Source organism: Ovis canadensis, chromosome 8 (genome assembly GCF_042477335.2).
Source record: "Ovis canadensis isolate MfBH-ARS-UI-01 breed Bighorn chromosome 8, ARS-UI_OviCan_v2, whole genome shotgun sequence".
Classification (NCBI taxonomy): domain Eukaryota; kingdom Metazoa; phylum Chordata; class Mammalia; order Artiodactyla; family Bovidae; genus Ovis; species Ovis canadensis.
The window spans coordinates 12,978,011-13,002,466 of record NC_091252.1 but is presented as its reverse complement, the minus strand read 5'-3'; the positions used below and the strand labels follow the sequence as shown (position 1 = coordinate 13,002,466).

The following is a 24,456-nucleotide window of genomic DNA, read 5'->3' as shown; positions in this document are numbered from 1 at the left end:
AAAGGTGGAAGAATATATTGTTCAAATGTGGAATCCTGTTAGTGACATATTTTGCGGCTGGGTATTCTAAGAAGACATAATTTGAGCTCCAGCCAATAGTTTAGTATGGAATTTATATTTCATTCCCTCCCTTATCACTCAGCAGTGCGCTGTCTTATAGAATTATTACTAAGGAGGCCAAGAAATCACACACAGCATAGATGGTTCCCTGGTTTCTATATTTGCAGTTGGAGATAAAGCGTGTTTATACATAGAGTTTGGGTGTCTCTTTTATAGCCAACTATGCTTGGTAATGTATGTAAGGGAGACTTCCTCCTTCAAGCAGGGATATATATTAAATTTATCACTCTCTATTTATTTCTTTAGATGTTTTGTTTTACTAACCTAGTAACAGATAAAAATGAAAAGACTGAAAAGGTCATTTTACACTATCTTCAGCCTCACCAAATACAAGTGAATTCCTGCTATTCATTGCCCTTAATCCTAGTCATTCTTCTTCAACATGACAAGACAGTGTATTCCAAGGCAAAAAAAAAAGTGTTCCAGCATAAAGATGTATAAGTATGTTAGGGGCTGCTTATTATTCTGTGTATTTAACTTAACCAAAAATATAGGAAGCACTCTTATAAGCGGAGAAGTTTCTTAGTAACTTTAGTGCCAACAAACCTTACGCAGGGTACTTACAGTTTAGACCTACCCATTTTGCTTTATTTTTTGTGATTGAAAGGATGAGTTTCTAAAAGATAAAGCAAATTGAATTTCAGAATGATCATTCTCTAATGAAGACCTTGTTTTAGAAAGAAAAAAAAAAGGAAAGGAAGGAAAGGAAAGGAGGAAAATAATAAAAGAAATTTCTTGGCCTTATAGAATACATTATAAAGATTCTAGAGCAAAAATATGGGAACCTCAGGAAAATACGCTGGGTCATGTTCTTCTTTTTCCTTAAATGGTCAGTCCTACTTTCTAGCTATTCAGAGATGAGACAAGGCTGCAGGTAGAATACAGCTTTCCTCATGGTGGCAGCTAAGGCAGTGTAATTTCAAAGGCTAGGCAGCGAGTTGTGTAAGAACTTAGAATTAGGAAAGTCCAGCATGAATTGGGCAGCTCTAGTTGGCTTTTGACCAGCTGATTGCAGAACTTGAGAAACTCCCAGCAAAGAGATGAAGAAACACGATATTAACCAGCACTCTAGTCCCCGAGAGCTTTGTTTAAGCCACAGCAGCACTGAAAAGTCAAGAGAAGGTTGGTGTTGTGTTTCCTCTTTGGGAAATAGTGTTAACGTGCATAATATTGTGTGATTTATGTGTTCCCGAGGTCTGTGAAAGACAGACTTTAACAAGAATTTTTAAAGCTAATGCAGAATTTATCTCAAGTGGTCTGACTTTCATTGAGCCCTTAAGGTTCAGGGACTTTTCTGTTTTTGCTTAAATGCTGTCATCCGCCACCTTCACCAAAACATAGATGAGGACGGTTTTTGCTTCACTGGCCAAATTTTTGCTTTTTCAATAATTGTAATGGCAATCTTTCAGTCTTTCCAAGTTACTTTGAAGTAGTGGATTATCTGTTGCTTATCTTTGTAAGGAAAAGGTGAAAGAAAGCCATGAAATGGACATATTAGAGTTGGCCAAATGCATTCTTTGAAAAATGATTTGCTACAGATTTAAAGCCAAAAGACAATTTGATTGAAAACAGTAGACTACTGACATCACCAAGACAATCAAGTTACTGCCAACTTGCCTTGTTTATCTAAAAGATCTTTGCAAAAATAAGGTCCCCCCCCCCTACCCTGACATACACATGAGTCATAGACAATACAGTAATAGGGATAAATGAACTTTATTTTTCTTTATATCTCTTTAATATACTTATGTCTTCAGTAACTCATTTTAGGGCCTGCTTCTTTGATTGAGGCACCACAGCACAACAGGAAAGGAAGAGGCATTGCTGAGTTCATAATGCTATTTCAGTGTGGGAGCCTAAGTGCATGAGGAAATGACACCCCGGGCCTGTATTTGGAGCCTTGCAGTTACTGTGACGACAGCACACACTAATGGAAAACAAAGATGGTCTGCCTGCCAGTGCAAGCCAGGAAGACTTTTGCCAGCTCAGATTTTTCCTAATTATTCTATAAGTCTTGAAATGTGACACTGGAGTTATTCAGGGCTCTTTGTGTTTCATTAACTGTTTAGTGAGTGACACATGCTTCAAGGGCAGTCTGGAATTTGGATGAGGGCGTGGCCTTTACACACAAGCTTGACTTTCACATGCTGTCTTGACAGAGCTCATCTTCTGGTTTGGACACCACCAGGCCAGTTGCTCTGGTCCCAGTCTGCTGTTTGGCCCTCAAGGAAGCCAGCTGCTGTGGTAGAATTCACTCCTCGGGGGCCCCTCAACTTTGGTGACAAATCCCCACCTTCCATATTCTGTTCATTCCATAGATAGTTGCTCAGAATGCCAGGTGTTCCAACTAATGACTGGGACATCTGAATCCCAATTGTTTTATAGTGATATAAAAGACAATATAATGATAATAATAGGTACTTTTTAGTATAGATTATCTACATAATGTTTTATTATAGAGCTGTGCATAATTATTTAGTATACATAAGTGATGATAATAATCGCAGACACTGGAGAACATCCTGTGCCAGGCATTTTGGATGATTTTATTTACTCCTCATAACAACCTGATGAGGCACTATTTTTATCTCTTGGTTTGAAAAATTAGGGTTATAGATGAGAAGTAACTTGGAGGTAGATTTGAGATTCAAACCTGAGCAATTTGCCTTTATTTAGTCCATATTTTCACCATTTTCTTGTAAAGGAGGAAGTTGTTCAAGGAGGACCTGAACTTCAGTGACTGTGAGGCTGAAGCCCTTTACCTAAGGTTGGGACTTGAACCCAGCCCAAAAGGCAGAGTAATGAAGCTCAGGTTCTTGATGTCTTATCACAGAAAGACTTCAGTGAGAGACAAAGTGATAGGTAAGAAGTAGACTTATTCAGAGAGAAACACACTCCACAGGCAGAGTGTGGGCCATTGCAGAGGGCAAGTATAAGGCCATGAAATGTGACATGGTTAGTTTTTATGGGCTGGGTAATTTCATAGGCTAAAGAGTGGGAGGATTATTCCAATTATTTTGGGGAAGGGGTGGAGATGTCCAGGAATTGGGCTACTGCCCACTTTTTTGGTCCTTTGATGCTGCCTTGGAACTGTCATGGCACCTCTGGGTATGTTATTTAGCTTTGCTTATTGAGGATCAAGGTCTGGTCGACATTGACTTGTCTGTCATCTTGGACTTGTTTGATTCTAATTGTTTTATGTTGTGTTCTTGGGCTATGCCATTCTTTCAAAAGTTGTGCCCTGCCCTCTTTCCTCCTGTGTCAAGAGGTTTTGCTGAGATGTGACCCTGCAGGGGGTCAGCTGCCCCTGCAGTCTGAAGTCACGAAGGACAAAGAACAAAGCAACTCAGGTTGAAAGTCCATTTGGGGCTCTTCTCATGAGTCCTGAAGTGCATCCAGAAGCTGTAGTGGCCAGTGGAACTGGGCAGCCCAGGAGGAGATAGGCCTGCGGTCTTTGGAACACAGAAACTCTTATTCCAGTGGCGATGGCACAATGCAGTGTTCAGCTTCTACACGGCTGAGATGATTCTCTGAAAGAGGAGGCCTTGGAGTGTTTGAATTTATGATCTATCATGTGTGCTATTGTAGCCAAATCCTTTGATGCTGTTGGAGGTTCAGTATGTTGTTGCTCCTGTTGACAAGTTAGAACTCCACCTTCTACTGTCACGAAATGCTCTGCAGATCTCTGCCTTGGTCATGGGCATTCCATTGGCTAAGTGGCGCAAGAGAGAGTCCTGCAACACACTTATTCCAGCTGCTGGTAGCAGTAGTTCTGGAAGAAGCCTTTGGTGGTGTGTGTAAGTTGGTTGGGGGAAACAGTGAGGAAGAGGACAGAAAGTCTCGTTCTGTATAAGATCTCTTGTGCATGCTAAGTCACTTCAGTCATGACCAGCTCTTGATGACCCTAAGGACTGTGGCCTGCCAGGCTCCTCTGTCCATGGAATTCTCTAGGCAAGACTACTAGAGTGGGTTGCCATGCCCTCCTCCAGGGAATCTTCTTGTTGCTGGGATCAAACTGGCATCTCTTGTGTCTCCTGCATTGGCAGGTGGGTTCTTCACCACTAGCGCCACCTGGGAAGCGCCTAAGAGCTCTTATTGGCTCCCAGTGACTTGGCTTAGGTAATGAGTTGTCAGTTTGGCAGCATGTTGTTCCTTCTGAAAAACAGAGAGCTCGCTACAGTTTAAGGAAAATTACTTGATATCTTGCAGTCAGTGGTTTGTTACAGTGGAGCAATGGTATGAGATGTTTTATTGGTTATTCTGTTTAATTCCTTTATCTTTATTAAAACCAAAAGTTACCTGAAAGTAGTACAACACTGTAAATCAACTATACCCCCCAAAATAAAACCAAGAGTTAGAAATGATGCTAAAAATCTGACTGTCTGGATAGAATTGGAAATTTTGAGTTTATGTTTGCTTGTATGGGACTTAACTTTCGCATTGTCTGAAGTATTTGATGGAGAGGTCTTGATGGAGAGGATAATACTTCGCATTTTCTTATGCTAGTAGCCATAAATACTCCACTTTTTCAGTGTATCAAATATCCTCAGTTGAGCTCAGTTCAGAAGCTCAGTCGTGTCCGACTCTGTGACCCCATGAATCGCAGCACGCCAGGTGGTGGGATTGAATATCCCAGGAAGGTGAATGTTTCATGTGAAGTAAACATATAAGAGAATGCGTCCCTAGCGTCATGAAAGTTCTATGAATTACAAACAGCATCTTGTCACAACTATACTAACACACCCCAGCTCCTGCTCCTACTTTTTCAGTACTGGTGAGCACCCAGGACTTATGTGCTACTGACTTGATAGGCTGAACACCTGGAGCAAATACACTCTCTCCTCTGTGGCAGGAATCTAGTTAATCCAAAGTAGAGGCAGTGGTATATTTCATCAAGGTGTTCCTTTTCATTCATGTGATCTCTTCTGACTTTCTTACAACAAACCATGAATTTCTCTTTTGTCCTCCCTGTCTTTATGTAAAAAGGTGTAACAGTGTCAATGGAGGGAAAGAATTAGTGCTTATATCCTTTGGAGAAAAAGGGCTTCACTGGTTGGCTTCTGGAAGTACTTTTTTTTTTTTTCCTCATTCAATTATTCTAAATTCCTCCTGGCTCCCAAACTGTGTGATAATTAAGACATTCTGTGAGGCTTCTAGCTCTCGGCACTGTCATACCTGGTCTGATTTTGAGCAGGAATGGGGGCTGTGAGTCTCAGATTGTCGATGATTAAACAGCTTTGGTCCTGGGGTCACCCATACCAAAGACAGTGGAAACCGCTAGACTCTGAGCTCCCTCGGGGTCATCAGGCCATTGAGTCTGTGGTCCTGAGTGCTCTTTGTCCAGCAGAATCACTTGGGATGCTTTGAAAGTGCAGATGTGCAGGCAGAGCCCCAGAGGTTCTGATTCAAGCTAACCTGAGTGGATGCCCAAGTACAGACCTATTATAGAAGCTTTTATGTGATTTTACTGTATATCCAGGGTTGAGAACCAGTTATCAAGCACAGTCTTTTCATTTTAAAGAAGATGGTATTAGGAAGGGGAAAGAGAGGTCACTTGGTGGAAGATACAGAGTCCTAGTCTATTAACTTTTCTATCACATGATCCTAATAAACAACAAAGTAGCTGATATTTAATGAGTGTGTTCTATACATTAGGCACTAACAAGGCAGATATGAGGTAGATATCCATATGTGCTACATTCTACAGATGAGGATGCTGAGGGAACCGCCAAAGGCCCTCCAACAAGCAGGTGGTGGACTTGTGATTAGAGTCCAGGCAACTGGACTCCTCAGCTTGTGCTCTTAATCTTTTTTCATCACTTTGCTGTTCTGGAGCCAACTCTGAGAATGTAAGGTGTTGAACGGCAGCTGCTTCCCTGTTTCAGCATCAGGGGTCTTGTGGCAGCTGGCCTTGGTGCTCTGAGTCCCACTAATTGGTCTGCTGCTTGACTAGAGATTGGGTCCTTGCATTCTTTATTTACCCAATAAGTGGGCCAGTTGGAGGCAACCCCTTCTCTTAGGGGCTGTTCCAATGTATTCCGTGTTTCCCAGTGACTGTTCCTTTTATTTTGTCTTTCTTTTACAGACCAATATAACATTTTCTGTCTTAACCTCGGACACATAGTTTTTACCTTTACGTGGAAATCCTAACCGCAGACTTTACTCTCTTGTTCAGACCTTGACTTTCCCCCTAATGCTGTGAGTTTGGCTGTGTTCACTGTTTTCCCTGGGATTCCCCCAGTCTGGACTTTCATACCACCCCCTAACTTCTCATGACATCAACAACAGGAAGGGATTAATCACTTCACTTCTATAGCAGCAGGTGTGCTGGAAACAAGCTGATCTTTCCCATGGAACTGACTGGCCGGAGGGTTGTTGTATTCCAAAGACCTCTTGAAGTCGACATTTTTAGGTCATATATATGGAATTAATTTTCTGATTGATTGTGTAAGTTTGAAATTCTATAGAGAAGGCTTTTTCATACCTTGGGGAAAATCTATATGCATTGTCTGTTAAATGAATTTTACCAAGTTGAAAATCACCAATGCAAATACTGTAGCACCTATTTCTCAGAGCAATAGCAAGTTAACACAAAGTGAAGATTTATTAAAAATAGTCCATGATAAATATTTACATGTAAATTTAAAACACTAATGTGATAAATAGATCCAAGTATGACTTGGGACTCTTTTTAGCACATGGCACAAAACAAGTGCTCAAGAAGGTAAATCTGTTAAATATCATGGAATTGAGGAATAAACATTACTGAACAGTTTTGATCAGTAATTGGATGGAGCATAATTTTTATAAAGACATGAGCATAACAATCTGTGATCAAGGCTGTTTATTTCTCTGCTTCTAAACCTTTAATGGCCACATATTGTTTTTATTACAAGTTAAAAATCAACAGACATCTTAAATGTTCATTAGAGTATCAGAGAATAATGAATCCTTAACTGAGTGGAAGCGAAGCTAGACTCTGTAGCTGCAATTAGCATGATATGTGTGTATTTCCACCAGCAGACTAGAACTCTTACTTTAAATGTAGTGGCATAAGACCCAACTATCAACGCAAGTCTAATAGTTCCTCATCTCTTCACTCATGTGCTGAAAAACTCATTAAAAAAAGAAACAAACAACCCAGAACCGGGCTCTTATTTGGTTTACTAGCTGGAAATGTTCTCATCCTCGGAAATCTATTTTGGAGTCAGCATTGCTCCCCTCCCCTACAAGTGGTAAAGCAACAGCTGCCATTTAATTAATGTTCTGCTGACAGCTCCAGCTGATGAATACCACTGAACACTGGGTCTGACAATGAAAGCACAGTGTCTGTTTCAATTCCGGTTTCTTCAGGGTATATGCCCAGCACTGGGACTGCTGGGTCGTATGGCAGTTCTATACCCAGTTTTTTAAGGAACCTCCACCTTCTTCTCCATAGTGGCTGTACCAGTTTGCAATCCCACAAACAGTGTAAGAGGGTTCCCTTTTCTCCATACCATCTCCAGCACTATCATTCATCATAGTTTTGGAAGTTCTAGCCACAGCAATTAGATAAGAAATAGAAATAAAAGGAATCCAGATTGGAAAAGGAGAAGTAAAACCCTCACTGCAGATGACATGATCCTCTACATAGAAAAGCCTAAAGATGACATCAGAAATTACTAAAGTTAATCAATGAATACAGTAAAGTCACAGGATATAAAATTAATACACAGAAATCCCTTGCATTCCTATTATTCTCATTTTCAAAATGAAGAAACACACAGAGACATTACTTTCCAAATGTCACACAGTAAGTGGCATTGATGGAATTCAAAATACAATTCTGACTCTAGAAAACAAACATACATTATGATGTGTTAAAAATTTGCTAAAAGGCTAGGAGAAAATTAACTTACTTCAAATAAAAGTCTATAATAACATCATTTAAAAATTCTCCTTCACTTAGACAATGCAGGTCCTCATTAGTAACGGAGATGCCTCCCTTAGCTGGAGGTGGTGGATATACTATCAATCTGTAACAAAATTTTAAAAAATAAGCAAACAAAACAAAAATAGGTCTGTATAACACTGAAATGTAATAAAACAGAGAAGAAATTTAAGTGTTACAAATGTAAAGGAATTCTCTCACTTTTCTACAGGACCCATGAAGATGGTATGGCTCTCTCCAGTTTCTTCCTCATCATCAAAAAATTGGAATTCTTGTTTGTTTTTAAGTTGTATTTTAGATTCAAGGGCCACCTGGTAAGGAAAATTAAATTACCAGTTCACAAAATCAATTTGAAAAAATTTCAACAGGAAGATAAAGGCAAGAATGCTTTTCAATTGAAAAGGATTAAAAATAAAAAACAGGCAAAACTAGGGTCCACTTTCTTTTTTATCTGTAGCTTCTAGAACAATACTTCCAATTTTTGTAACTGGTTTTCTGGTATCTTGTCTAAGATCTCTATCATCCATATTAAATTAGATTATGTTAGTAAAATCCAAAGAACAGATAGTGGTTTTTTCTTCTACAAGTGGAGGCCTACCTAAGTTCAGTGCCTAGGAAATCCATGGAATATGGGAGCAGAGGCTCAGGGAACACAGTCCATTGAGCTTCAGTTCTCCAGAATCAAGAAGTCCTTAAAGAAAGAGCCTTCCATTGAAATCTGAGTCCATCACAGCTGCCTTATGGCTCCAGCTGCTCTTTTCTTCCTCTGGAATTATTTCCTGTAGCCAATTCTGCAAAAGAAGGGGAATGGTTCCCCTTCCTCCTCCTGTTCTTTTCTTCAACCCACTAACTGTGTGGATAGTTCTTTTCTGGTGAAGTCTTGCTCAACTTCACCAGTATTATGCCTTGGATAGCCCTATTTCCAAATTTGTAGGCAGGCTGCAACATTCAAGCAGTTTTAATAAATTGTCAGCAAACTCCAGTTGCTGCGGTAGGAGACAAATTTCGAGTATTTAAGTTGTATTTTTATTGATTAACTTACATTGTATGTTACAGTAGTATTGTGGCCTTTGATTCAGCTGGCTTCAGAGTTACTTACTACATGATCAATTATTCTAGAATCAGTTATTCTAGAATTGGTGAGAGTCAGAATCAAAAGGTTTATATTTTTCCTTTCCAAGTTTTCAACCGTGTATGCACATGTTACACATAAAACTACAATACATCAGGAACCAAAATGCCTTTATTTGTAGTGAAGCCAATGTCACCAATAGGAATCTCTAGCAAATTTAAGAACTAGAATACCAGTCACTGTGAATGTAGCACTGCGTGTATATGTATGCTGAAGGGGGGTGGAGGTGGGGGAAGAAAAAGGGACGAGAGAAAAAGAAAAGGAGACAAAAAGTAAAGACAAGAACAGAATGTGGAAAGAAACTAAAATACTTCTGAGACTTGTACCAAATACTATTTGTGTCACAAATCACCCACCACCGTTAATATTTTGACATCATATAGTTTACAAATTACATATAAAAGCAAATAATTCTGAAATGGAAATAAAAAGAGCTAACTCCAAACAAGCAATATGATAATGAAACACATTTCCCTTTAAAGTTACCATTTAAAAAATAATTACATTTTCAATTTTGTTTTCTTTTTGCACGCAACTTCCTTTGATGCTCTCTTCATAGGTTCTTGTACAGGCAACAAGTCTGCTATTGGCTTCATCAAAGGGAATTTTCGCAAAAAAATCTGACACATTATTCTTTATACCAATGTCAGTAATAATATTTTCAAATAGCACATTTGCCTGAGGATCAAGGCCATTTTGAAAAATTAGAATTATGTATTGTTCTTCCAAATCTGAAAAGAAATCAATATAATTAATAAGTCTAAAAGAAAAAAATAGGTAAACAGATACTAAAATAAAAAGTTAACTAACTATTTCCAAGAACATCACCAGAAATCCTGATATAAATGTTCAAAACAGTGTTTGGCATACAGTGGATATGTAATAAATACTAAAATAAGGACCAATAACACCGTTACCTAACAACGTCACTTAAGTTAATTAAAAGAAAGGAACCAGAACACATTACCCTAGCAGTAGCTCTAGAATGAATCTACTCATAGATGTAACTAATTTATTTCGCCTAATAGGATCCAAATATATTGAGTTTTAAACATATAATCAGTCAATACTGCTGTCAAACACATAAGAAACTGCCATGTAAATTGGCAGTAACTCCAGATTTAAGTGTAAAAACCGATATTCACTAATGTGCCAACTCTTGGAGCTTTCATAGTTATCTATCATTTACTTATCATTACGCTGAAGGAGCAATTAGTGAGAAGAACACAGCTAGTCACGCTATGCCACAAATGTTTGGGGGAAGGTAAACAAACCAACTGGAGAACCACACTGACTTATTGTAGAAAATGAAGACCTGTTAATGAACTTTCAAACTTTCTATTCAGGCTAAGTTTTAAAGATCCCAACTTGATGGCTGATTTACAGTTACAACTTCTATCAGTACATTAAAACAAAACACCTCATTTTACTCAGATTATACAGTGTTAAATAAACACTATGTATATTTTGGGGTTTCAACCCGTTTTGAAAACTTTCCAAATGGCTAAACCTGGGTTTTATCTTCAGAACTTCCATTTTCTATGGACTTTTCCTCTTCTATAAAATGAGGGAAGTAATATCTTATAATGTCATTATCAAGAGTGTAGGTAACACAAATATATCTAAGGTATCTTATCAATATCAACTCACAGTCTGCTAACCAATGTATTGTACACTTGCTCTACATAACTTACTTGTTAATTTATTTACTCCTTTACAGTCATTCCAAACTTCATCCTCCATGTTCATCTGCAGCTGCATGCTCAGCTTCTGATAAACTGCCGGTTTAGTCTGAAGAAACACTACTGGTAATTTTCGGACACTACACCATTCACATTTTGTTAGATCAGAGGTATTTACAGTAATCCCTACAGGATCATTTTCTGGTTCTGGAGAAAAACAAATGGAAATGGAAAAGGAATCGGTTCTTAAGCGGGCAAAATCATGAATGGAGCAAACTAGGGAATTACAATTTTAAAGTACACATTTATTATGAAAAACTTAAAGTGAGAGTGTTAGTTGCTCAATTGTGTCCGACTCCAAAACGCCATGGACTATATATAGCCTGCCACACTAACCTGTCCAAGGATTTTCCAGGCAAGAATAGCGGAGTGGGTAGCCATTCCCTTCTCCAAGGGATGTTTTTGACTCAGGGATCGAACCTGGGTCTCCTGCATTGCAGGCAGATTCTTTACTATCTGAGCCCCCACATATTTATTATATTTTGTACATGGTAACTTTAGTGGGAAAATGAAGAAGAATCTTTGATCTTAAAGAAGTATCTAAATACATTTTTTCCCATATGGAAAGAGAATTCTAATGAAGAATACTTAAAAACTTAAACATAGCTTCTGTGATGTTACAGTATGAAATTTCCACTCTTAAGGTATAATGCCCTTTGTTACAACGCATATAATAACTAATTATCTTAGTGAATTCTAAAAATAACGTTTTTTATTCCAGTAAAGTGTTTTAGTGTAAACAAAGCTTTAGTGAGCAGTAGGACATACAACAGCTTACCTTCTAGCTGTATCTTGATAAAATCTAAACAAAACTAAAAAATAACATAAATTAGTAACAATCATAGATTTGGGGGGACGATTTTGCTACAGAGACCCTAAATGACATGCTGTTTGGCCTTTGCCTATAGAAGGCAGAAAAACTGATTCATGTACTGCATTTGTCCATCTGATCTTTATAATACCGGGAATGACGCTAGCCTCTATTCATTAAAAAATAGTTGGAAACACAGAATTAAGGACACCCGAGTTAAGCAGCCTTATGAGTACAGTGCTATTGGAAGATTAACCTACCAACAATGCATAGGATACATCAGAAAGAAAACAAAATATGACTCAGAAGGCAGATTAAGGAGATTATGTTACAATCTTAAACAGAAAAGATACATTTGAATCGGACTGGTGGTAGCAGAATAACAATGAGACAGGTATGATAGTAAGATAAAGGGACGAAAGAAAGTTCTTTGGCTTCTCTGGACACTGAACTAGTTCAAAAGCACAATGCCTCTTGGGCGGCCACCAAAGTCCAATAATCTATTTCTAGGAGTCACTATGTCACAAGACATTTTTATGCAGACCCCGAAGCTTTTCAATTCTTCTTTTTCTCATAAAGTTCCTCAAAATACTGTTTTCATGCATTGGGCTGACATGAGAATAAAACGGTAACACACTGGAGTGAATTCCAACTCAGTGAGAATAAACATTTTCCTATAATGATTATGCACTACTCTGAATATCATAATTTAAAAAAATTTTTTAACAGAATACATACGATCAAGTTTTTACCCACTAATTTTTATGGTGAGTAGCTATTTATAATTGTCCGTATTCTCAAAGCAATTTGAAATCATGAAATAATTTCAATGTTCTATTAAATATTTTAACTTATAAATTTTAAAAGATTATACATTAAATTCTGAATCTTATAATTGGTAGTAAAGAGCACAGTATGTACTTACAATTACAGGTTCTTGTAATAGTCGGAAGAGTGTCCCTACTCGTATACTTCGACAGTTTAAAACTACAGTATCAGAGGAACTTTGGCAGCTTAAAGATACAGGATCAACTAAAGTTTCTTGAGAAATCACTTTGCGACGCTTTAGAGGTGTGGTGATAACAGAATTACCAAACTGAAAAAGAAAAAAAATTTTCACTTAGTAAGTTATTAAAACAAGACGGCAAACTAAGTAGACATAGCAAAGATGACCCAACAGAAGAAATGGAACTATCAAAACATAAAATTGATTTTACTTCAACAGTGCTACATGAGTAAGTATTTATTGATTTTATAACAGTAACGGTAAACTCTTCCTGTTCCACTTTACCCAGTTATTAGGTGAAACTCCAGTAACAGCTAAGCAGAGAAATGGTCCTTTAGGAATCAGATAGCCTGGGTTCAAAAAACAGTTTTACTACCTTTCAATGATGTGATCTTGTAAAACTTATAATAACAACTTCTAAACTGAAAATGCTAGTTTCCTAAACTAAAATGTAACAGTATTTACTCAAATGAGCTAATGCATATACGTAGCTTAGCATGGTGCTTCATGCATGGTAAAAGGCTGGATAAAAGTTATCTAGTAACAGTGGTAGTAGTTGCTATATTTGGATTAAATTAGCAGCTCTTTAGAAAACTGATAATTTAGGAAAATTGCTATTTACATTATAAAATGATGCTTCCTTATATATTAAAAACTATTAAATGACTTGATCTATTGAATTAAGATTTCAATCATTCCCAAATGCAAATTAATCATAATAGAAAAGTATCTTTATAAGTATATATTCAAATTAAATGTAATTAAAAGTAAAGATGTCAAAATCCTTATCACCAAAAAAAGAAAATAAAACAAGATCCTGATTTAAACGAATATTTTTCCAGGTTATTAACAGATATCTATTAGAGAGGTTTAAAACGTTTTTTAGTTTTAGAATTATTTCTTCAAATGAGATTTTACTTAGCTCAATAGTTAAGTTAGGTAATTTCCAGCAATCTAACACTTAAAAATATATTTCTTTTTTGGTACCTTACTCTAAAAAGAAACAAAACAAAAACCAAAAAGCTCCTCTTATTTATATCCTTTATTCATTTTTCTATAGTTGCTTCTATTTTTGATTTTTAACAAATCAAAACTATGTAAGGGACCAACTTATCCTCCGTCACATATTTCGCTATTTTTTCCCATTTGCATTACCTATTAAATTCTGTGGATGGTGTTTTGGTTCACTGCATTGTACTTTCCACTGAAACAAATATATTCAGCTCTTCATTCATTACTTTTGCTTGCGCTGAAATGTTTGGAAAGGCATTTCCTAAGATTACACCAAACTATCAACCTATATTTTTTCTATTATTATAGTTACTTTTGGTTTTTCATTTCTTACTGATCCCATCTTAACAATCAAATATGTATGTTTCCATATTTTAATCTACAACTTTCCGAATTCCTGACATATATACGAATTCCTGACATATGTACATACAACTTTTTAATATACAAATTTATTTTTTAGGTTCTTTTTACAAAAATAAGAAAATATGCACATAATTTCTGCATCTCAGTATTCTCACTAAACAGTGCCATGTAGAAAATCCTGGGATCATACTCATCAATAATTACCTTAAACGTAAATGGGTTGAACGCCCCAACCAAAAGACAGAGAGTGGCCGGATGGATACAAAAACAAGACCCCTCTATATGCTGCTTACAAGAGACCCACCTCAAAACAAGGGACACCTACAGACTTGAAAGTGAAGGGCTGGAAAAAGATATACCACGCAAATAGAGACCAAAAGAGAGCAGGAGTGGCAATACTCATATCCGATAAAATAGACTTTAAAAACAAAGGCTGTGAAAAGAGACAAAGAAGGCCACTACATAATGATCAAAGGAACAATCCAAGAAGAAGATATAACAATTATAAATATATATGCACCCAATATAGGAGCACCGCAATATGTAAGACAAATGCTAACAAGTATGAAAGGGGAAATCAACAGTAACACAATAATAGTGGGAGACTTTAATACCCCACTCACACCTATGGACAGATCAACTAAACAGAAAATTAACAAAGAAACGCAAACTTTAAATGATACGTTACATCAGTTAGACCTAATTGATATCTATAGGACATTTCACCCCAAAACAACGAATTTCACCTTTTTTTCAAGTGCTCATGGAACCTTCTCCAGGACAGATCACATCCTGGGCCATAAATCTAAACTTGATAAATTCAAAAAAGATCGAAATCATTCCAAGCATCTTTTCTGACCATAATGCATTAAGATTAGATCTCAATTACAGGAGAAAAACTATTAAAAATTCCAACATATGGAGGATGAACAACACACTTCTGAATAACCAACAAATCACAGAAGAAATCAAAAAAGAAATCAAAATATGCATAGAAACTAATGAAAATGAAAACACAACAACCCAAAACCTGTGGGACACTATAAAAGCAGTGCTAAGAGGAAAGTTCATAGCAATACAGGCATACCTCAAGAAACAAGAAAAAAGTCAAATAAATAACCTAACTCTACAACTAAAGCAACTAGAAAAGGAAGAGCTGGAGAACCCCAGAGTTAGTAGAAGGAAAGAAATCTTAAAAATTAGGGCAGAAATAAATGCAAAAGAAACAAAAGAGACCATAGCAAAAATCAACAAAGCCAAAAGCTGGTTCTTTGAAAGGACAAATAAAATTGACAAACCATTAGCCAGACTCATCAAGAAGCAAAGAGAGAAAAATCAAATCAATAAAATTAGAAATGAAAATGGAGAGATCACAACAGACAACACAGAAATACAAAGGATCATAAGAGACTACTATCAGCAGTTGTATGCCAATAAAATGGACAACGTGGAAGAAATGGACAAATTCTTAGAAAAGTACAATTTTCCAAAACCGAACCAGGAAGAAATAGAAAATCTTAACAGACCCATCACAAGCACGGAAATTGAAACGGTAATCAGAAATCTTCCAGCAAACAAAAGCCCAGGTCCAGACGGCTTCACAGCTGAATTCTACCAAAAATTTCGAGAAGAGCTAACACCTGTCCTCCTCAAACTCTTCCAGAAAATTGCAGAGGAAGGTAAACTTCCAAACTCATTCTAGGAGGCCACCATCACCCTAATACCAAAACCTGACAAAGATGTCACCAAAAAAAGAAAACTACAGGCCAATATCACCGATGAACATAGATGCAAAAATCCTCAACAAAATTCTAGCAGTCAGAATCCAACAACACATTAAAAAGATCATACACCATGACCAAGTGGGCTTTATCCCAGGGATGCGAGGATTCTTCAATATCCGCAAATCAATCAATGTAATTCACCACATTAACAAATTGAAAAATAAAAACCATATGATTATCTCAACAGATGCAGAGAAGGCCTTTGACAAAATTCAACATCCATTTATGATAAAAAACTCTCCAGAAAGCAGGAATAAAAGGAACATACCTCAACATAATAAAAGCTATATATGACAAACCCACAGCAAACATTATCCTCAACGGTGAAAAATTGAAAGCATTTCCCCTAAAGTCAGGAACAAGACAAGGGTGTCCACTTTCACCGCTACTATTCAACATAGTTCTGGAAGTTTTGGCCACAGCAATCAGAGCAGAAAAAGAAATAAAAGGAATCCAAATTGGAAAGGAAGAAGTAAAACTCTCACTGTTTGCAGATGACATGATCCTCTACGTGGAAAACCCTAAAGACTCCACCAGAAAATTACTAGAGCTCATCAATGAATATAGTAAAGTTGCAGGATATAAAATCAACACACAGAAATCCCTTGCATTCCTATACACGAATAATGAGAGAGTAGAAAAAGAAATTAAGGAAACAATTCCATTCACCATTGCAACGAAAAGAATAAAATACTTAGGAATATATCTACCTAAAGAGACTAAAGACCTATATATAGAAAACTATAAAACACTGATGAAAGAAATCAAAGAGGACACTAATACACGGAGAAATATACCATGTTCACGGATCGGAAGAATCAATATAGTGAAAATGAGTATACTACCCAAAGCAATTTACAAATTCAATGCAATCCCTATCAAGCTACCAGCCACATTTTTCACAGAACTAGAACAAATAATTTCAAGCTTTGTATGGAAATACCAAAAACCTCGAATAGCCAAAGCAATCTTGAGAAAGAAGAATGGAACTGGAGGAATCAACCTACCTGACTTCAGGCTCTACTACAAAGCCACAGTCATCAAGACAGTATGGTACTGGCACAAAGACAGACATATAGATCAATGGAACAAAACAGGAAGCCCAGAGATAAATCCACACACATATGGACACCTTATCTTTGACAAAGGAGGCAAGGATATACAATGGAGTAAAGACAATCTCTTTAACAAGTGGTGCTGGGAAAACTGGTCCACCACTTGTAAAAGAATGAAACTAGACCACTTTCTAACACCGCACACAAAAATAAACTCAAAATGGATGAAAGATCTAAATGTAAGATCAGAAACTATAAAACTCCTAGAGGAGAACATAGGCAAAACACTCTCAGACATAAATCACAGCAGGATCCTCTATGATCCACCTCCCAGAATTCTGGAAATAAAAGCAAAAATAAACAAATGGGATCTAATTAAAATTAAAAGCTTCTGCACAACAAAGGAAAATATAAGCAAGGTGAAAAGACAGCCTTCTGAATGGGAGAAAATAATAGCAAATGAAGCAACTGACAACCAACTAATCTCAAAAATATACAAGCAACTTATGCAGCTCAATTCCAGAAAAATAAACGACCCAATCAAAAAATGGGCCAAAGAACTAAATAGACATTTCTCCAAAGAAGACATACGGATGGCTAACAAACACATGAAAAGATGCTCAACATCACTCATTATTAGAGCAATGCAAATCAAAACCACAATGAGGTACCACTTCACACCAGTCAGAATGGCTGCGATCCAAAAATCTGCAAGCAATAAATGCTGGAGAGGGTGTGGAGAAAAGGGAACCCTCCTACACTGTTGGTGGGAATGCAAACTAGTACAGCCACGATGGAGAACAGTGTGGAGATTCCTTAAAAAATTGCAAATAGAACTACCTTATGACCCAGCAATCCCCCTGCTGGGCATACACACCGAGGAAACCAGAATTGAAAGAGACACATGTACCCCAGTGTTCATCGCAGCACTGTTTATAATAGCCAGGACATGGAAACAACCTAGATGTCCGTCAGCAGATGAATGGATAAGAAAGCTGTGGTACATATACACAATGGACTATTACTCAGCCGTTAAAAAGAATTCATTTGAATCAGTTCTGATGAGATGGATGAAACTGGAGCCAATTATACAGAGTGAAGTAAGCCAGAAAGAAAAACACCAATACAGTATACTAACACATATATATGGAATTTAGGAAGATGGCAACGACGACCCTGTATGCAAGACAGGAAAAAAGACACAGATGTGTATAACGGACTTTTGGACTCAGAGGGAGAGGGAGAGGGAGAGGTTGGGATGATTTGGGAGAATGGGAATTCTAACATGTATACTATCATGTAAGAATTGAATTGCCAGTCTATGTCTGACGCAGGATACAGCATGCTTGGGGCTGGTGCATGGGGATGACCCAGAGGGATGTTGTGGGGAGGGAGGTGGGAGGGGGGTTCATGTTTGGGAACGCATGTAAGAATTAGAGATTTTAAAATTTAAAAAATAAAAAACTAAACCTGAAAGAAGAAAAAAAAAAAAAGAAAGAAAGAAAGAAAGAAAAGAAAAATACAGAACTTTGGAATCTGAAAAATAAATAAATAAAAGACAAAAAAAAAAAAATTACATTTTCAATTTTGTTTTCTTTTTGCACGCAACTTCCTTTGATGCTCTCTTCATAGGTTCCTGTACAGGCACGAAGTCTGCTATTGGCTTCATCAAAGGGAATTTTCGCAAAAAAATCTGACACATTATTCTTTATACCAATGTCAGTAATAATATTTTCAAATAGCACATTTGCCTGAGGATCAAGGCCATTTTGAAAAATTAGAATTATGTATTGTTCTTCCAAATCTGAAAAGAAATCAATATAATTAATAAGTCTAAAAGAAAAAAATAGGTAAACAGATACTAAAATAAAAAGTTAACTAACTATTTCCAAGAACATCACCAGAAATCCTGATATAAATGTTCAAAACAGTGTTTGGCATACAGTGGATATGTAATAAATACTAAAATAAGGACCAATAACACCGTTACCTAACAACGTCACTTAAGTTAATTAAAAGAAAGGAACCAGAACACATTACCCTAGCAGTAGCTCTAGAATGAATCTACTCATAGATGTAACTAATTTATTTCGCCTAATAGGATCCAAATATATTGAGTTTTAAACATATAATCAGTCAATACTGCTGTCAAACACATAAGAAACTGCCATGTAAATTGGCAGTAACTCCAGATTTAAGTGTAAAAACCGATATTCACTAATGTGCCAACTCTTGGAGCTTTCATAGTTATCTATCATTTACTTATCATTACGCTGAAGGAGCAATTAGTGAGAAGAACACAGCTAGTCACGCTATGCCACAAATGTTTGGGGGAAGGTAAACAAACCAACTGGAGAACCACACTGACTTATTGTAGAAAATGAAGACCTGTTAATGAACTTTCAAACTTTCTATTCAGGCTAAGTTTTAAAGATCCCAACTTGATGGCTGATTTACAGTTACAACTTCTATCAGTACATTAAAACAAAACACCTCATTTTACTCAGATTATACAGTGTTAAATAAACACTATGTATATTTTGGGGTTTCAACCCGTTTTGAAAACTTTCCAAATGGCTAAACCTGGGTTTTATCTTCAGAACTTCCATTTTCTATGGACTTTTCCTCTTCTATAAAATGAGGGAAGTAATATCTTATAATGTCATTATCAAGAGTGTAGGTAACACAAATATATCTAAGGTATCTTATCAATATCAACTCACAGTCTGCTAACCAATGTATTGTACACTTGCTCTACATAACTTACTTGTTAATTTATTTACTCCTTTACAGTCATTCCAAACTTCATCCTCCATGTTCATCTGCAGCTGCATGCTCAGCTTCTGATAAACTGCCGGTTTAGTCTGAAGAAACACTACTGGTAATTTTCGGACACTACACCATTCACATTTTGTTAGATCAGAGGTATTTACAGTAATCCCTACAGGATCATTTTCTGGTTCTGGAGAAAAACAAATGGAAATGGAAAAGGAATCGGTTCTTAAGCGGGCAAAATCATGAATGGAGCAAACTAGGGAATTACAATTTTAAAGTACACATTTATTATGAAAAACTTAAAGTGAGAGTGTTAGTTGCTCAATTGTGTCCGACTCCAAAACGCCATGGACTATATATAGCCTGCCACACTAACCTGTCCAAGGATTTTCCAGGCAAGAATAGCGGAGTGGGTAGCCATTCCCTTCTCCAAGGGATGTTTTTGACTCAGGGATCGAACCTGGGTCTCCTGCATTGCAGGCAGATTCTTTACTATCTGAGCCCCCACATATTTATTATATTTTGTACATGGTAACTTTAGTGGGAAAATGAAGAAGAATCTTTGATCTTAAAGAAGTATCTAAATACATTTTTTCCCATATGGAAAGAGAATTCTAATGAAGAATACTTAAAAACTTAAACATAGCTTCTGTGATGTTACAGTATGAAATTTCCACTCTTAAGGTATAATGCCCTTTGTTACAACGCATATAATAACTAATTATCTTAGTGAATTCTAAAAATAACGTTTTTTATTCCAGTAAAGTGTTTTAGTGTAAACAAAGCTTTAGTGAGCAGTAGGACATACAACAGCTTACCTTCTAGCTGTATCTTGATAAAATCTAAACAAAACTAAAAAATAACATAAATTAGTAACAATCATAGATTTGGGGGGACGATTTTGCTACAGAGACCCTAAATGACATGCTGTTTGGCCTTTGCCTATAGAAGGCAGAAAAACTGATTCATGTACTGCATTTGTCCATCTGATCTTTATAATACCGGGAATGACGCTAGCCTCTATTCATTAAAAAATAGTTGGAAACACAGAATTAAGGACACCCGAGTTAAGCAGCCTTATGAGTACAGTGCTATTGGAAGATTAACCTACCAACAATGCATAGGATACATCAGAAAGAAAACAAAATATGACTCAGAAGGCAGATTAAGGAGATTATGTTACAATCTTAAACAGAAAAGATACATTTGAATCGGACTGGTGGTAGCAGAATAACAATGAGACAGGTATGATAGTAAGATAAAGGGACGAAAGAAAGTTCTTTGGCTTCTCTGGACACTGAACTAGTTCAAAAGCACAATGCCTCTTGGGCGGCCACCAAAGTCCAATAATCTATTTCTAGGAGTCACTATGTCACAAGACATTTTTATGCAGACCCCAAAGCTTTTCAATTCTTCTTTTTCTCATAAAGTTCCTCAAAATACTGTTTTCATGCATTGGGCTGACATGAGAATAAAACGGTAACACACTGGAGTGAATTCCAACTCAGTGAGAATAAACATTTTCCTATAATGATTATGCACTACTCTGAATATCATAATTTAAAAAAATTTTTTAACAGAATACATACGATCAAGTTTTTACCCACTAATTTTTATGGTGAGTAGCTATTTATAATTGTCCGTATTCTCAAAGCAATTTGAAATCATGAAATAATTTCAATGTTCTATTAAATATTTTAACTTATAAATTTTAAAAGATTATACATTAAATTCTGAATCTTATAATTGGTAGTAAAGAGCACAGTATGTACTTACAATTACAGGTTCTTGTAATAGTCGGAAGAGTGTCCCTACTCGTATACTTCGACAGTTTAAAACTACAGTATCAGAGGAACTTTGGCAGCTTAAAGATACAGGATCAACTAAAGTTTCTTGAGAAATCACTTTGCGACGCTTTAGAGGTGTGGTGATAACAGAATTACCAAACTGAAAAAGAAAAAAAATTTTCACTTAGTAAGTTATTAAAACAAGACGGCAAACTAAGTAGACATAGCAAAGATGACCCAACAGAAGAAATGGAACTATCAAAACATAAAATTGATTTTACTTCAACAGTGCTACATGAGTAAGTATTTATTGATTTTATAACAGTAACGGTAAACTCTTCCTGTTCCACTTTACCCAGTTATTAGGTGAAACTCCAGTAACAGCTAAGCAGAGAAATGGTCCTTTAGGAATCAGATAGCCTGGGTTCAAAAAACAGTTTTACTACCTTTCAATGATGTGATCTTGTAAAACTTATAATAACAACTTCTAAACTGAAAATGCTAGTTTCCTAAACTAAAATGTAACAGTATTTACTCAAATGAGCTAATGCATATACGTAGCTTAGCATGGTGCTTCATGCATGGTAAAAGGCTGGATAAAAGTTATCTAGTAACAGTGGTAGTAGTTGCTATATTTGGATTAAATTAGCAGCTCTTTAGAAAACTGATAATTTAGGAAAATTGCTATTTACATTATAAAATGATGCTTCCTTATATATTAAAAACTATTAAATGACTTGATCTATTGAATTAAGATTTCAATCATTCCCAAATGCAAATTAATCATAATAGAAAAGTATCTTTATAAGTATATATTCAAATTAAATGTAATTAAAAGTAAAGATGTCAAAATCCTTATCACCAAAAAAAGAAAATAAAACAAGATCCTGATTTAAACGAATATTTTTCCAGGTTATTAACAGATATCTATTAGAGAGGTTTAAAACGTTTTTTAGTTTTAGAATTATTTCTTCAAATGAGATTTTACTTAGCTCAATAGTTAAGTTAGGTAATTTCCAGCAATCTAACACTTAAAAATATATTTCTTTTTTGGTACCTTACTCTAAAAAGAAACAAAACAAAAACCAAAAAGCTCCTCTTATTTATATCCTTTATTCATTTTTCTATAGTTGCTTCTATTTTTGATTTTTAACAAATCAAAACTATGTAAGGGACCAACTTATCCTCCGTCACATATTTCGCTATTTTTTCCCATTTGCATTACCTATTAAATTCTGTGGATGGTGTTTTGGTTCACTGCATTGTACTTTCCACTGAAACAAATATATTCAGCTCTTCATTCATTACTTTTGCTTGCGCTGAAATGTTTGGAAAGGCATTTCCTAAGATTACACCAAACTATCAACCTATATTTTTTCTATTATTATAGTTACTTTTGGTTTTTCATTTCTTACTGATCCCATCTTAACAATCAAATATGTATGTTTCCATATTTTAATCTACAACTTTCCGAATTCCTGACATATATACGAATTCCTGACATATGTACATACAACTTTTTAATATACAAATTTATTTTTTAGGTTCTTTTTACAAAAATAAGAAAATATGCACATAATTTCTGCATCTCAGTATTCTCACTAAACAGTGCCATGTAGAAAATCCTGGGATCATACTCATCAATAATTACCTTAAACGTAAATGGGTTGAACGCCCCAACCAAAAGACAGAGAGTGGCCGGATGGATACAAAAACAAGACCCCTCTATATGCTGCTTACAAGAGACCCACCTCAAAACAAGGGACACCTACAGACTTGAAAGTGAAGGGCTGGAAAAAGATATACCACGCAAATAGAGACCAAAAGAGAGCAGGAGTGGCAATACTCATATCCGATAAAATAGACTTTAAAAACAAAGGCTGTGAAAAGAGACAAAGAAGGCCACTACATAATGATCAAAGGAACAATCCAAGAAGAAGATATAACAATTATAAATATATATGCACCCAATATAGGAGCACCGCAATATGTAAGACAAATGCTAACAAGTATGAAAGGGGAAATCAACAGTAACACAATAATAGTGGGAGACTTTAATACCCCACTCACACCTATGGACAGATCAACTAAACAGAAAATTAACAAAGAAACGCAAACTTTAAATGATACGTTACATCAGTTAGACCTAATTGATATCTATAGGACATTTCACCCCAAAACAACGAATTTCACCTTTTTTTCAAGTGCTCATGGAACCTTCTCCAGGACAGATCACATCCTGGGCCATAAATCTAAACTTGATAAATTCAAAAAAGATCGAAATCATTCCAAGCATCTTTTCTGACCATAATGCATTAAGATTAGATCTCAATTACAGGAGAAAAACTATTAAAAATTCCAACATATGGAGGATGAACAACACACTTCTGAATAACCAACAAATCACAGAAGAAATCAAAAAAGAAATCAAAATATGCATAGAAACTAATGAAAATGAAAACACAACAACCCAAAACCTGTGGGACACTATAAAAGCAGTGCTAAGAGGAAAGTTCATAGCAATACAGGCATACCTCAAGAAACAAGAAAAAAGTCAAATAAATAACCTAACTCTACAACTAAAGCAACTAGAAAAGGAAGAGCTGGAGAACCCCAGAGTTAGTAGAAGGAAAGAAATCTTAAAAATTAGGGCAGAAATAAATGCAAAAGAAACAAAAGAGACCATAGCAAAAATCAACAAAGCCAAAAGCTGGTTCTTTGAAAGGACAAATAAAATTGACAAACCATTAGCCAGACTCATCAAGAAGCAAAGAGAGAAAAATCAAATCAATAAAATTAGAAATGAAAATGGAGAGATCACAACAGACAACACAGAAATACAAAGGATCATAAGAGACTACTATCAGCAGTTGTATGCCAATAAAATGGACAACGTGGAAGAAATGGACAAATTCTTAGAAAAGTACAATTTTCCAA

At 36.0% G+C, this 24,456-nt stretch overlaps 1 protein-coding gene across 1 annotated transcript in view; it reads right to left on the bottom strand.

The window, feature by feature from the left end:
- Positions 1 to 1,820: 1,820 nt before the first annotated feature.
- The window catches only part of LOC138444708 (uncharacterized), a 292,168-nt gene continuing 269,532 nt past the window's right edge, over positions 1,821 to 24,456 (bottom strand). The window contains exons 91-101 of the mRNA XM_069598026.1: positions 21,509 to 21,679; positions 20,551 to 20,584; positions 19,725 to 19,919; positions 18,535 to 18,761; positions 12,661 to 12,831; positions 11,703 to 11,736; positions 10,877 to 11,071; positions 9,687 to 9,913; positions 8,252 to 8,361; positions 8,019 to 8,135; positions 1,821 to 4,275 (exon numbers count right to left, since the gene is read on the bottom strand). Of these exons, the coding sequence (XP_069454127.1) occupies positions 4,251 to 4,275; positions 8,019 to 8,135; positions 8,252 to 8,361; positions 9,687 to 9,913; positions 10,877 to 11,071; positions 11,703 to 11,736; positions 12,661 to 12,831; positions 18,535 to 18,761; positions 19,725 to 19,919; positions 20,551 to 20,584; positions 21,509 to 21,679 (1,506 nt within the window). The 3' untranslated portion in view covers positions 1,821 to 4,250. The remainder of the gene's footprint in view (positions 4,276 to 8,018; positions 8,136 to 8,251; positions 8,362 to 9,686; positions 9,914 to 10,876; positions 11,072 to 11,702; positions 11,737 to 12,660; positions 12,832 to 18,534; positions 18,762 to 19,724; positions 19,920 to 20,550; positions 20,585 to 21,508; positions 21,680 to 24,456) is intronic.